The sequence below is a fragment of the Spea bombifrons genome, chromosome 4 (genome assembly GCF_027358695.1).
Source record: "Spea bombifrons isolate aSpeBom1 chromosome 4, aSpeBom1.2.pri, whole genome shotgun sequence".
Taxonomy (NCBI): Eukaryota; Metazoa; Chordata; class Amphibia; order Anura; family Pelobatidae; genus Spea; species Spea bombifrons.
In genome coordinates this window covers 105,156,717-105,171,086 of record NC_071090.1, presented here as the reverse complement: position 1 = coordinate 105,171,086, position 14,370 = coordinate 105,156,717, and the positions used below count along the sequence as shown (strand labels likewise).

The following is a 14,370-nucleotide window of genomic DNA, read 5'->3' as shown; positions in this document are numbered from 1 at the left end:
TTATCTAATTTTGTGAAGCATTCTAATGATTGTGATATCAGCAGTTTATATTTGAATTTGTAATTTCTTATGAATTTTTATATATTGTCGATAAATTATATTGGTATATACGGAAAAAATGCATCTAATAAAATATATATATATATATATATATAAAACAACACATATATTTATATATATATATATATATATAAAATAACAGCAAAAATCTCCACTTACTCATTAGGAATCATTGGGAACCCTATAGCGTGTATGTACGGACAGGGGATAGTGACGTATAGTAAAGTCATGGAAGATAACAAAGTCACTCAAAGTATACGGCATACACAGACACCACACAAAATAAACTGGAATTTTGGTACACGTGCGCCACGTAGCTGTCAGAATAAGGGTCCCACAGGCACCGGCTGACCACGATAATGTCCTCTTGTTCCCTTTTTCCGAGGTTCACAATGCACAGCGCCTTATACCGAGCTGGCAGCACCCGTTTCACCAGCCCCTTCACCTCCTCGCTGATCTCCTTCGCCAGCGATGGAGCCAGCGCGGTGTCGTAAGCCATCTCCCCTATCTTCCCCGGCAGGTAGCCTTCCAAAATCTGTTTGATGGCTGTGACCTGGACCTTCTCAGAGGGCCGGGAGGCAAATGAAGGCGGCTGAGGGGTAGAAATAAACACAGAGAAGATGATGCCATTAAAGTGGATCCATAATTTTCCCCGAATCCTAAATTTTACCGTTTAGTACACTAAGAAAACCCACATAATGAATAAAATAATTATAAATGTATATAATATACTATAATATATTATTTTTAGTGAAATACATGCCACATGGCAGTTAAACTGCCGTTGATTTCAATGGGAGGACCTATTACGCCGACAGGAAGTATACTTAAGTATGCTTCCTGTTTCAGTAGGAACACCCGCTGGGAGGAGGGAAACGAGACGGACGTCTTGTGTTCTATGTCCGGTAAAATGAGAGCGCGTGCATTACGTGCGGTAAAGTATAGGGAGCATAAATGAGGATTAAAGTATCCACAAAGACTTTCTGTCACGCTCGCTTGGACTGCTGACAGAGGTTGAGTGTAAAGCGAGTGGATTCTGTGACCCAGGAGCTGCAGGGATCACACCTTCTGTATGCCTGTGGATTAGCCCTGTTTACCTCTCAGCGCGGCTCTGTGGTTACCCACACAAACATTAGGCTCCTGGGTGGGACGTGATGTATGAAGGGCAGCGATGTTAGGGCAACTGCTGAGGAGGACAAATGCGCCGTATGTCATTGTCGCCGTGTTATAGAGCTTAATGCCCGGTGTGTAAGAGCTGGGGAAAGGTGCAGTACAGGGAGAAGCACACTGACAGAGCGGCAGTACAGGGAGAAGCACACTGACAGAGCGGCAGTACAGGGAGAAGCACACTGACAGAGCGGCAGTACAGGGAGAAGCACACTGACAGAGGGGCAGTATTGGGGGAAGTGCATTGTCAGAGGGGCAGCATAGAGACCCTTAGGCTGATCGCTCGGCCTTGTGGGTAACCGTGTTATTCAGGGTTACGGGGGACGTGTAAGTCCTGAGCGTGGTTGTGGGTTTTGGGGTCCCTGCATTTGAGTTTGTAGTAAATCTTGGCTGTTTTTACGCACCTGAGGCGTCACAATGTCTATCTTCTTTGTTCCTTTTAATGCCCTTCTTTCCTGAAACGGATGGGAATAAAATTACATGATACCATTCTGTTCCTTGGTTTTGTGGCAGGGGGACTGCCGAGGCTAGAATATGTTGCTGGCTGTTTTTTTTTTCCTCCCAGCCATTTGTATGAGTTATCTGAGCTCAATCTACTAGACAAACGCCCTGAGTTCTCATCATACTGCCTGTGGGAAACAATAGAATGGCTCAGTCTTAGCACCCAACTGGACACTCTAAATAATGGAAGTCTATTTAGGAAATTGCAATTAGCATTGCCATAAAGCATCAGCTCAGTGTGGTGTCTGAGCATACAGCTCTGGGGGGTTATATTACTGTATACAGCACTGGGGGGGTTATTACTGTATACAGCGCTGGGAGGTTATATTACTGTATACAGCGTTGGGGGGTATTACTGTATACAGCACTGGGGGGTTATTACTGTATACAGCGCTGGTGGGTATTACTGTATACAGCGCTGGTGGGTATTACTGTATACAGCACTGGGGGATTATTACTGTATACAGCGCTGGGGGTTATTACTGTATAAAGCGCTGGGGGGTTATATTACAGTATACAGCGCTGGGGGGATTATTATTGTATACAGCACTGGGGGGTTATATTACTGTATACAGCACTGGGGGTTATTACTGTATACAGCGCTGGGGGGTTATATTACTGTATACAACGCTGGGGGGTTATTACTGTATACAGCGCTGGGGGTTATATTACTGTATACAGCGCTGGGGGGTTATTACTGTATACAGCGCTGGGGGTTATTACTGTATACAGCACTGGGGGGTTATATTACTGTATACAGCGCTGGGGGTTATTACTGTATACAGCACTGGGGGGTTATATTACTGAATACAGCGCTGGGGATTATTACCCCCATATTCTATGAACATTTTACCTACAGGACAGGGAAGCATCCGCCACGTAGATTCCTGCAGGTCGTACCTTTAGATTTTTGGTCATTCTCTGAGCTGCTAGAAGTCCCGTGAAACTCCAGGAGGCCTGATTACTGATCGACACGTTACCCAGCTGGAGCTTGGATTTCATCAATGGCTGGAAGTGGGGTACAGACAAACGACAAGAAGGTCAGATACTCAACATCATTATACAGCGCGGGGCGTTCATTATCAGTGTATAGATACTCGGTATTATTATACAGCGCGGGGTTCATTATCAGTGTATAGATACTCTGTATTATTATACAGCGCGGGGCGTTCATTATCAGTGTATAGATACTCGGTATTATTATACAGCGCGGGGTTCATTATCAGTGTATAGATACTCGGTTTTATTATACAGCGCGGGGCGTTCATTATCGGTGTATAGATACTCGGTATTATTATACAGCGCGGGGCGTTCATTATCAGTGTATAGATACTCGGTATTATTATACAGCGCGGGGCGTTCATTATCAGTGTATAGATACTCGGTATTATTATACAGTGCGGGGGGGGTTCATTATCAGTGTATAGATACTCGGTATTATTATACAGCGCGGGGTTCATTATCAGTGTATAGATACTCGGTATTATTATACAGCGCGGGGGGTTCATTATCAGTGTATAGATACTCGGTATTATTATACAGCGCGGGGTTCATTATCAGTGTATAGATACTCGGTATTATTATACAGCGCGGGGTTCATTATCAGTGTATAGATACTCGGTATTATTATAAAGCGCGGGGTTCATTATCAGTGTATAGATACTCGGTATTATTATACAGTGCGGGGGGTTCATTATCAGTGTATAGATACTCGGTATTATTATACAGCACGGGGTTCATTATCAGTGTATAGATACTCGGTATTATTATACAGCGCGGGGTTCATTATCAGTGTATAGATACTCGGTATTATTATAAAGCGCGGGGTTCATTATCAGTGTATAGATACTCGGTATTATTATACAGCGCGGGGCGTTCATTATCAGTGTATAGATACTCGGTATTATTATACAGCACGGGGTTCATTATCAGTGTATAGATACTCGGTATTATTATACAGCGCGGGGTTCATTATCAGTGTATAGATACTCGGTATTATTATACAGCGCGGGGTTCATTATCAGTGTATAGATACTCGGTATTATTATACAGCGCGGGGTTCATTATCAGTGTATAGATACTCGGTATTATTATACAGCGCGGGGTTCATTATCGGTGTATAGATACTCGGTATTATTATACAGCGCGGGGTTCATTATCAGTGTATAGATACTCGGTATTATTATACAGCGCGGGGTTCATTATCGGTGTATAGATACTCGGTATTATTATACAGCGCGGGGTTCATTATCAGTGTATAGATACTCGGTATTATTATACAGCGCGGGGTTCATTATCAGTGTATAGATACTCGGTATTATTATACAGCGCGGGGCGTTCATTATCAGTGTGTAGATACTCGGTATTATTATACAGCGCGGGGTTCATTATCAGTGTATAGATACTCGGTATTATTATACAGCGCGGGGGTTCATTATCAGTGTATAGATACTCGGTATTATTATACAGCGCGGGGTTCATTATCAGTGTATAGATACTCGGTATTATTATGCAGCGCGGGGCGTTCATTATCAGTGTATAGATACTCGGTATTATTATACAGCGCGGGGTTCATTATCAGTGTATAGATACTCGGTATTATTATACAGCGCGGGGTTCATTATCAGTGTATAGATACTCGGTATTATTATACAGCGCGGGGCGTTCATTATCAGTGTATAGATACTCGGTATTATTATACAGCGCGGGGTTCATTATCAGTGTATAGATACTCGGTATTATTATACAGCGCGGGGCGTTCATTATCGGTGTATAGATACTCGGTATTATTATACAGCGCGGGGCGTTCATTATCAGTGTATATATACTCGGTATTATTATACAGCGCGGGGCGTTCATTATCAGTGTATAGATACTCGGTATTATTATACAGTGCGGGGGGGGTTCATTATCAGTGTATAGATACTCGGTATTATTATACAGCGCGGGGTTCATTATCAGTGTATAGATACTCGGTATTATTATAAAGCGCGGGGTTCATTATCAGTGTATAGATACTCGGTATTATTATACAGCGCGGGGCGTTCATTATCAGTGTATAGATACTCGGTATTATTATACAGCGCGGGGGTTCATTATCAGTGTATAGATACTCGGTATTATTATACAGCGCGGGGCGTTCATTATCAGTGTATAGATACTCGGTATTATTATACAGCGCGGGGCGTTCATTATCAGTGTATAGATACTCGGTATTATTATACAGCGCGGGGGGGTCATTATCAGTGTATAGATACTCGGTATTATTATACAGCGCGGGGTTCATTATCAGTGTATAGATACTCGGTATTATTATACAGCGCGGGGTTCATTATCAGTGTATAGATACTCGGTATTATTATACAGCGCGGGGTTCATTATCAGTGTATAGATACTCGGTATTATTATACAGCGCGGGGTTCATTATCAGTGTATAGATACTCGGTATTATTATACAGCGCGGGGTTCATTATCAGTGTATAGATACTCGGTATTATTATACAGCGCGGGGTTCATTATCAGTGTATAGATACTCGGTATTATTATACAGCGCGGGGTTCATTATCAGTGTATAGATACTCGGTATTATTATACAGCGCGGGGTTCATTATCAGTGTATAGATACTCGGTATTATTATACAGCGCGGGGTGTTCATTATCAGTGTATATATACTCGGTATTATTATACAGCGCGGGGTTCATTATCGGTGTATAGATACTCGGTATTATTATACAGCGCGGGGCGTTCATTATCAGTGTATAGATACTCGGTATTATTATACAGCGCGGGGTTCATTATCAGTGTATAGATACTCGGTATTATTATACAGCGCGGGGTTCATTATCGGTGTATAGATACTCGGTATTATTATACAGCGCGGGGTTCATTATCAGTGTATAGATACTCGGTATTATTATACAGCGCGGGGCGTTCATTATCAGTGTATAGATACTCGGAATTATTATACAGCGCGGGGTTCATTATCAGTGTATAGATACTCGGTATTATTATACAGCGCGGGGGGGTCATTATCAGTGTATAGATACTCGGTATTATTATACAGCGCGGGGCGTTCATTATCAGTGTATAGATACTCGGTATTATTATACAGCGCGGGGCGTTCATTATGAGTGTATAGATACTCGGTATTATTATACAGCGCGGGGCGTTCATTATCAGTGTATAGATACTCGGTATTATTATACAGCGCGGGGCGTTCATTATCAGTGTGTAGATACTCGGTATTATTATACAGCGCGGGGTTCATTATCAGTGTATAGATACTCGGTATTATTATACAGCGCGGGGGTTCATTATCAGTGTATAGATACTCGGTATTATTATACAGCGCGGGGTTCATTATCAGTGTATAGATACTCGGTATTATTATACAGCGCGGAGCGTTCATTATCAGTGTATAGATACTCGGTATTATTATACAGCGCGGGGCGTTCATTATCAGTGTATAGATACTCGGTATTATTATACAGCGCGGGGCGTTCATTATCAGTGTATAGATACTCGGTATTATTATACAGCGCGGGGGTTCATTATCAGTGTATAGATACTCGGTATTATTATACAGCGCGGGGTTCATTATCAGTGTATAGATACTCGGTATTATTATACAGCGCGGGGGGTTCATTATCAGTGTATAGATACTCGGTATTATTATACAGCGCGGGGTTCATTATCGGTGTATAGATACTCGGTATCATTATACAGCGCGGGGTTCATTATCAGTGTATAGATACTCGGTATTATTATACAGCGCGGGGCGTTCATTATCAGTGTATAGATACTCGGTATTATTATACAGCGCGGGGTTCATTATCAGTGTATAGATACTCGGTATTATTATACAGCGCGGGGTTCATTATCAGTGTATAGATACTCGGTATTATTATACAGCGCGGGGTTCATTATCAGTGTATAGATACTCGGTATTATTATACAGCGCGGGGTTCATTATCAGTGTATGGATACTCGGTATTATTATACAGCGCGGGGTTCATTATCAGTGTATAGATACTCGGTATTATTATACAGCGCGGGGTTCATTATCAGTGTATAGATACTCGGTATTATTATACAGCGCGGGGCGTTCATTATCAGTGTATAGATACTCGGTATTATTATACAGCGCGGGGTGTTCATTATCGGTGTATAGATACTCGGTATAATTATACAGCGCGGGGGTTCATTATCAGTGTATAGATACTCGGTATTATTATACAGCGCAGGGTTCATTATCAGTGTATAGATACTCGGTATTATTATACAGCGCGGGGCGTTCATTATCAGTGTATAGATACTCGGTATTATTATACAGCGCGGGGGTTCATTATCAGTGTATAGATACTCGGTATTATTATACAGCGCGGGGCGTTCATTATCAGTGTATAGATACTCGGTATTATTATACAGTGCGGCGTGTTCATTATCAGTGTATAGATACTCGGTATTATTATACAGCGCGGGGTTCATTATCAGTGTATAGATACTCGGTATTATTATACAGCGCGGGGCGTTCATTATCAGTGTATAGATACTTGGTATTATTATATAGCGCGGGGTTCATTATCAGTGTATAGATACTCGTTATTATTATATAGCGCGGGGCGTTCATTATCAGTGTATTGATACTCGTTATTATTATACAGCGCGGGGTTCATTATCAGTGTATAGATACTCGGTATTATTATACAATGCGGGGTTCATTATCAGTGTATAGATACTCGGTATTATTATACAGTGCGGCGTGTTCATTATCAGTGTATAGATACTCGGTATTATTATACAGCGCGGGGCATTCATTATCAGTGTATAGATACTCGGTATTATTATACAGCGCGGAGCGTTCGTTATCAGTGTATAGATACTCGGTATTATTATACAGCGCGGGGCGTTCATTATCAGTGTATAGATACTCGGTATTATTATACAGCGCGGGGTTCATTATCAGTGTATAGATACTCGGTATTATTATACAGTGCGGGGGTCATTATCAGTGTATAGATACTCGGTATTATTATAAAGCGCGGGGTTCATTATCAGTGTATAGATACTCGGTATTATTATACAGCGCGGAGCGTTCGTTATCAGTGTATAGATACTCGGTATTATTATACAGCGCGGGGCGTTCATTATCAGTGTATAGATACTCAGTATTATTATACAGCGCGGGGTTCATTATCAGTGTATAGATACTCGGTATTATTATACAGCGCGGGGTTCATTATCAGTGTATAGATACTCGGTATTATTATACAGCGCGGGGTTCATTATCAGTGTATAGATACCCGGTATTATTATACAGCGCGGGGCGTTCATTATCAGTGTATAGATACTCGGTATTATTATACAGCGCGGGGTTCATTATCAGTGTATAGATACTCTGTATTATTATACAGCGCGGGGCGTTCATTATCAGTGTATAGATACTCGGTATTATTATACAGCGCGGGGTTCATTATCAGTGTATAGATACCCGGTATTATTATACAGCGCGGGGTTCATTATCAGTGTATAGATACTCGGTATTATTATACAGCGCGGGGTTCATTATCAGTGTATAGATACTCGGTATTATTATAAAGCGCGGGGTTCATTATCAGTGTATAGATACTCGGTATTATTATACAGCGCGGGGCGTTCATTATCAGTGTATAGATACTCGGTATTATTATACAGCGCGGGGTTCATTATCAGTGTATAGATACTCGGTATTATTATACAGCGCGGGGCGTTCATTATCGGTGTATAGATACTCGGTATTATTATACAGCGCGGGGCGTTCATTATCGGTGTATAGATACTCGGTATTATTATACAGCGCGGGGTTCATTATCAGTGTATAGATACTCGGTATTATTATACAGCGCGGGGCGTTCATTATCGGTGTATAGATACTCGGTATTATTATACAGCGCGGGGTTCGTTATCAGTGTATAGATACTCGGTATTATTATACAGTGCGGGGCGTTCATTATCAGTGTATAGATACTCGGTATTATTATACAGCGCGGGGGGTTCATTATCAGTGTATAGATACTCGGTATTATTATACAGCGCGGGGTTCATTATCAGTGTATAGATACTCGGTATTATTATACAGCGCGGGGTTCAGTATCAGTGTATAGATACTCGGTATTATTATACAGCGCGGGGCGTTCATTATCAGTGTATAGATACTCGGTATTATTATACAGCGCGGGGGTTCATTATCGGTGTATAGATACTCGGTATTATTATACAGCGCGGGGCGTTCATTATCAGTGTATAGATACTCGGTATTATTATACAGCGCGGGGCGTTCATTATCAGTATATAGATACTCGGTATTATTATACAGCGCGGGGTTCATTATCAGTGTATAGATACTCGGTATTATTATACAGCGCGGGGTTCATTATCAGTGTATAGATACTCGGTATTATTATACGGGGGGGTTCATTATCAGTGTATAGATACTCGGTATTATTATACAGCGCGGGGTTCATTATCAGTGTATAGATACTCGGTATTATTATACAGCGCGGGGCGTTCATTATCAGTGTATAGATACTCGGTATTATTATACAGCGCGGGGTTCATTATCGGTGTATAGATACTCGGTATTATTATACAGCGCGGGGGGGTCATTATCAGTGTATAGATACTCGGTATTATTATACAGCGCGGGGGGTTCATTATCGGTGTATAGATACTCGGTATTATTATACAGCGCGGCGTGTTCATTATCAGTGTATAGATACTCGGTATTATTATACAGCGCGGGGCGTTCATTATCAGTGTATAGATACTCGGTATTATTATACAGCGCGGGGGTTCATTATCAGTGTATAGATACTCGGTATTATTATACAGCGCGGGGCGTTCATTATCAGTGTATAGATACTCGGTATTATTATACAGCGCGGGGTGTTCATTATCAGTGTATATATACTCGGTATTATTATACAGCGCGGGGTTCATGATCGGTGTATAGATACTCGGTATTATTATACAGCGCGGGGTTCATTATCAGTGTATAGATACTCGGTATTATTATACAGCGCGCGGGGTTCATTATCAGTGTATAGATACTCAGTATTATTATACAGCGCTGCGCGTTCATTATCAGTGTATAGATACTCGGTATTATTATACAGCGGGGGGGTTCATTATCAGTGTATAGATACTCGGTATTATTATACAGCGCGGGGCGTTCATTATCAGTGTATAGATACTCGGTATTATTATACAGCGCAGGGTTCATTAGCGGTGTATAGATACTCGGTATTATTATACAGCGCGGGGCGTTCATTATCAGTGTATAGATACTCGGTATTATTATACAGCGCGGGGTTCATTAGCGGTGTATAGATACTCGGTATTATTATACAGCGCGGGGCGTTCATTATCGGTGTATAGATACTCGGTATTATTATACAGCGCGGGGCGTTCATTATCAGTGTATAGATACTCGGTATTATTATACAGCGCGGCGTGTTCATTATCAGTGTATAGATACTCGGTATTACCGTATTTGCTCGATTATAAGACGAGGTTTTTTCCAGAGCAAATGCTCTGAAAAATACCCCTCGTCTTATAATCGGGGTCGTCTTCTCAGACCCCCCAAAAAATGTCTGCTGGGTTCATGCTGCTTACCGATCGCGAGCAGCGTCTCTTCTGTTAGAAGCAGGAGGACAGGAAGCTTGCAGCGTCCTCACAGAGCTCTATCTCCCCCTCCCTCCTCTGGGGGCGGGGCCAGAGAAGTTGCTCTACAGCCGGTCCCCTGCAGAAGTCTTCGAGTGAGAGATCTGCAGTTCAGGTAAGGGGGTGGGGGAGGGTTTTTGGGTAAGTATGTGTGTTTAATGTGTGAAGTATGTGTGATTAATGGAATGAATGAGTATTTAAATGTGTTTGTGTGTGATAGCATGGATGTGTAAGGGGGGTGGGGGTTGTAGCATGGCATAGGGAGGCTGTAATCCCACTACTATCATCCCCAGGTTCCAGCATGTACTGGCTGCCTTGGCTTGATAGGAGTGTGATTGCTGTTAGCAGTTTGATATATATATATATATATATATCAAACTGCTAACAGCAATCACACTCCTATCAAGCCAAGGCAGCCAGTACATGCTGGGTTAAAAGGCATATCATGGGGCTGAGTGGCATATAGGGGGTTAAAATGCATTTCTGGACCTCCAGAAATGCATTTTAACCCCCTATATGCCACTCAGCCCCATGATATGCCTATATACCTCCAGAAATGCATTTTAACCCCCTATATGCCACTCAGCCCCATGATATGCCTTTTAACCCCCTATATGCCAGAGTGGCATATAGGGGTATAAGGCATATCATGGGGCAGAGTGGCAAATAGGGGGGTATAAAGCATTTCTGGGGGCAGAGTGGCATAACTGGGGGGGGCAGGTTGGCAAATAAAAGGAAATTTAAAAAATATATTTTTCTCAATCATAGCTTTTATTAAACATGAAAAAATAATTTACATGAATTAATATTTACTGGTAAAACTTTTTTCCTATAGGGTCGTCTTATATTCAGGCTTTTTGTTTTTTTCCTAAATTAATATTTTGATTTTGGGGGGTCGTCTTATAATCGGGGTCGTCTTATAATCGAGCAAATACGGTATTATACAGCGCGGGGTTCATTATCAGTGTATAGATACTCGGTATTATTATACAGCGCGGGGCGTTCATTATCAGTGTATAGATACTCGGTATTATTATACAGCGCGGGGCGTTCATTATCAGTGTATAGATACTCGGTATTATTATACAGCGCGGGGCGTTCATTATCAGTGTATAGATACTCGGTATTATTATACAGCGCGGGGTTCATTATCAGTGTATAGATACTCGTTATTATTATACAGTGCGGCGTGTTCATTATCAGTGTATAGATACTCGGTATTATTATACAGCGCGGGGCGTTCATTATCAGTGTATAGATACTCGGTATTATTATACAGCGCGGGGCGTTCATTATCAGTGTATAGATACTCGGTATTATTATACAGCGCGGGGGGTTCATTATCGGTGTATAGATACTCGGTATTATTATACAGCGCGGGGGGTTCATTATCAGTGTATAGATACTCGGTATTATTATACAGCGCGGGGCGTTCATTATCAGTGTATAGATACTCGGTATTATTATACAGCGCGGGGCGTTCATTATCAGTGTATAGATACTCTGTATTATTATACAGCGCGGGGTTCATTATCAGTGTATAGATACTCGGTATTATTATACAGCGCGGGGTTCATTATCAGTGTATAGATACTCGGTATTATTATACAGTGCGGCGTGTTCATACTCTGTAATGAAGTCCTGAGTGACCACTAGGGAATTATTCGAAAAAAGGCGCGTTATAAAAGTTCCGTGAAGGAATGCAGGAATGGGATGTTCTAACCTAAAGAACCGATGAGTAAAAGTAGATGTAAAAAGGCTCCGAGGGCCATCGTGTTATGCAGCAGTTGTGCGAATGGTGAACGCCACTAAGTGTTTCGCTGGAATGAAGTGGGCTCTTGCAGCAGGAGTTCTTGATTATGAAGCCCCCACCCCAGAGAGCTCCCCCTGCTGTTGGCTTTGTATATGTAATATTGGCACACAGATACGTTGTCACCACTCTGCCCTGCAACATACCATCTTCTGTATGTCCTTGTCCACGGGTTCTCTTACGCTAGCCACGGAGGCTCTCTTCCCCTCCGCCTTCGACGCCATGGCCCTGGCTGGTCCGCTTTCTTTGGGATCGCTGCTGTGTGTGGAGAGCAGCAGCGCTGTATACGGAGGGACGGGCTCCAGGTAAATATTTATTTCAACGGCTCAGCCTATTGAGCTTTGTGTATAGCCGAGGAACGAAAACGTAACGTGTCACTTGCAATGTGACAGCTAATCCCCTGGGTCAACACACGGGACGAAGATTTGTGGCACCAACGTAGGGTTGCGCAATACGCAGGGGGAAATCCCGATTCACGAAGGGAAATATTAAGTTTCAACAATAACAAGGGTGTAATAACTCTGTCCATTATCTGGGTTGGCTCAGGCAGAGACCACGGGGGTTGCAGTCATTATTTACGCCGACAAAAGCTTTAAAAGGTACGGTTCCCTCTTAGCCTGCTGGATTTAATACTTTTATTAAATATATTAAAGAAATTCAGCATTACCAACATTATTCCTAGCGCTGTTTGCTGCTCAGCCGTCTGAGTTCTCGCTCTTTTATTTAAGCGCAGGCTTCTTTAACCCCCTCATGACCGGGTTTTTTTTTTATGATTTAAGGACCAGAATCTTTATTTATTTTTTTTGGTTAATCCATGATTCCCCTTTTTCCATATTTGATGAACCCGCACAAATTAAAATAAAAAGATTTTTAAAAAAAATCCATAGTAAAATGGAAAAAAAAAAAAATCATTTTTTTTTTTATTTTTTGCTTAGAATTTCTTCTATGCTGCCCAACAATCACCCAATCCTGATTACAGTCGTACCCCGCATACATATATTTTTTAATGTTCCAGATGGAACATGACATCCATGCTTTAGATATTATCCTACATTATATTTTGTTTAATACTATTGGCTCAAGGATGATTTTTTTAATCATTTTTTTTACTTATATCTGTAGGACTAAGGGGCAAAAGTACATCTATTTTATTTAATTATTTTGCCTTTTTTTTTTTTTTGGCACGGTTCCCCACGCAGTATAGCGTGAGATCCATTTTTTTATGCCATGACATCACTGGTCTTCCAAGAATTTTTTTTTTTCTTTATATATATATATTTTTTTTTCCTCAGGGGAGGTTTTTTTTCCTCCCTCTGCTCCTCCTTTATCTGTCTGCGCTGATCCCACCGTGCTCTGCAAGCAGGGCTCCGTAGTTCTGCATGGCTGATCGCAATATGTGTGGTAAGCCAGCAGGGGGAGCAGTTACACAAAATCAGTCAACAGGGGGGCGTTCTGGCTGCAAAAAAGTCAGGATATACTGGGCTTTTTTGGCACAGGTTTCAAGGACGTACCAGTACGTCCTACAGGGACTGAACAGTTTAATTATGGAAACGTCATTTGAGACCAAGGCAGACACTCATAGTTTTTTCCTAATAAATTCATTTTAAAAACATCTTTAAAGTTCGTGGGCTTTTTTCTGCGATTAAACATTCGTTGGAAAGAAAAAAATGAGATGCACTGTTGTTTATTAGCTATGGCTTCCCAAAACATAATTTGCTCTGGCAAGCTTCCCTATTAGTCAATATATGCTGATCACACCTATCCAGTATACTTTGGCACGCGCCAAATAGGTCCATACATAGTCCGTATTTGTTTTTTATTTATTTTTTGTATAAAGTCAGTAGTGCCCATTGTTCCAAGCAAAAGCAGCATCAGATGCTATTATGTGTTTGATATCTTTGCAATGAAATAAAGACCTTGAATGAATTTCTACATTTGAAGAGGAGCTACTTTGTTTAAGTGCTCCTATGCAGTTGTAAAGTACTAATTTGGTGCTGTGTTATATATATATCCATATTAGAACCCCATTTTATGTATATGCTGTTAGACTAGCCAGGTGATTAAGACTGTGCCATTCTACTGTTTACCACAGGCTGTATGATACAGAACCAGGATGTTTGTCTAGTAGACT

General features: G+C 41.5%; 1 protein-coding gene across 1 annotated transcript; it reads right to left on the bottom strand.

Moving 5' to 3' along the window:
• Nucleotides 1-178: 178 nt before the first annotated feature.
• On the bottom strand, nucleotides 179-12,651 carry LOC128491947 (dynein light chain Tctex-type 5-like). The gene is made up of 4 exons (XM_053464343.1): nucleotides 12,386-12,651; nucleotides 2,629-2,736; nucleotides 1,632-1,682; nucleotides 179-652 (listed from the first exon to the last, which is right to left on the bottom strand). The coding sequence occupies exons 1-4, from the start codon at nucleotides 12,461-12,463 to the stop codon at nucleotides 305-307; spliced, it is 585 nt and encodes a 194-aa protein (XP_053320318.1). The 5' UTR covers nucleotides 12,464-12,651; the 3' UTR covers nucleotides 179-304.
• Nucleotides 12,652-14,370: the final 1,719 nt, after the last annotated feature.

What these genes read in the sequence shown, in the direction of transcription:
- LOC128491947 (XM_053464343.1), bottom strand. Translation starts at nt 12,463, where the DNA reads ATGGCGTCGAAGGCGGAGGGGAAGAGAGCCTCCGTGGCTAGCGTAAGA. An exon ending in ACAAGGACATACAGAAGATG is followed by an intron (nt 2,737 to 12,385) that starts GTATGTTGCAGG and finishes CCCCACTTCCAG; the next exon opens with CCATTGATGAAATCCAAGCT. An exon ending in TAGACATTGTGACGCCTCAG is followed by an intron (nt 653 to 1,631) that starts GTGCGTAAAAAC and finishes TCTACCCCTCAG; the next exon opens with CCGCCTTCATTTGCCTCCCG.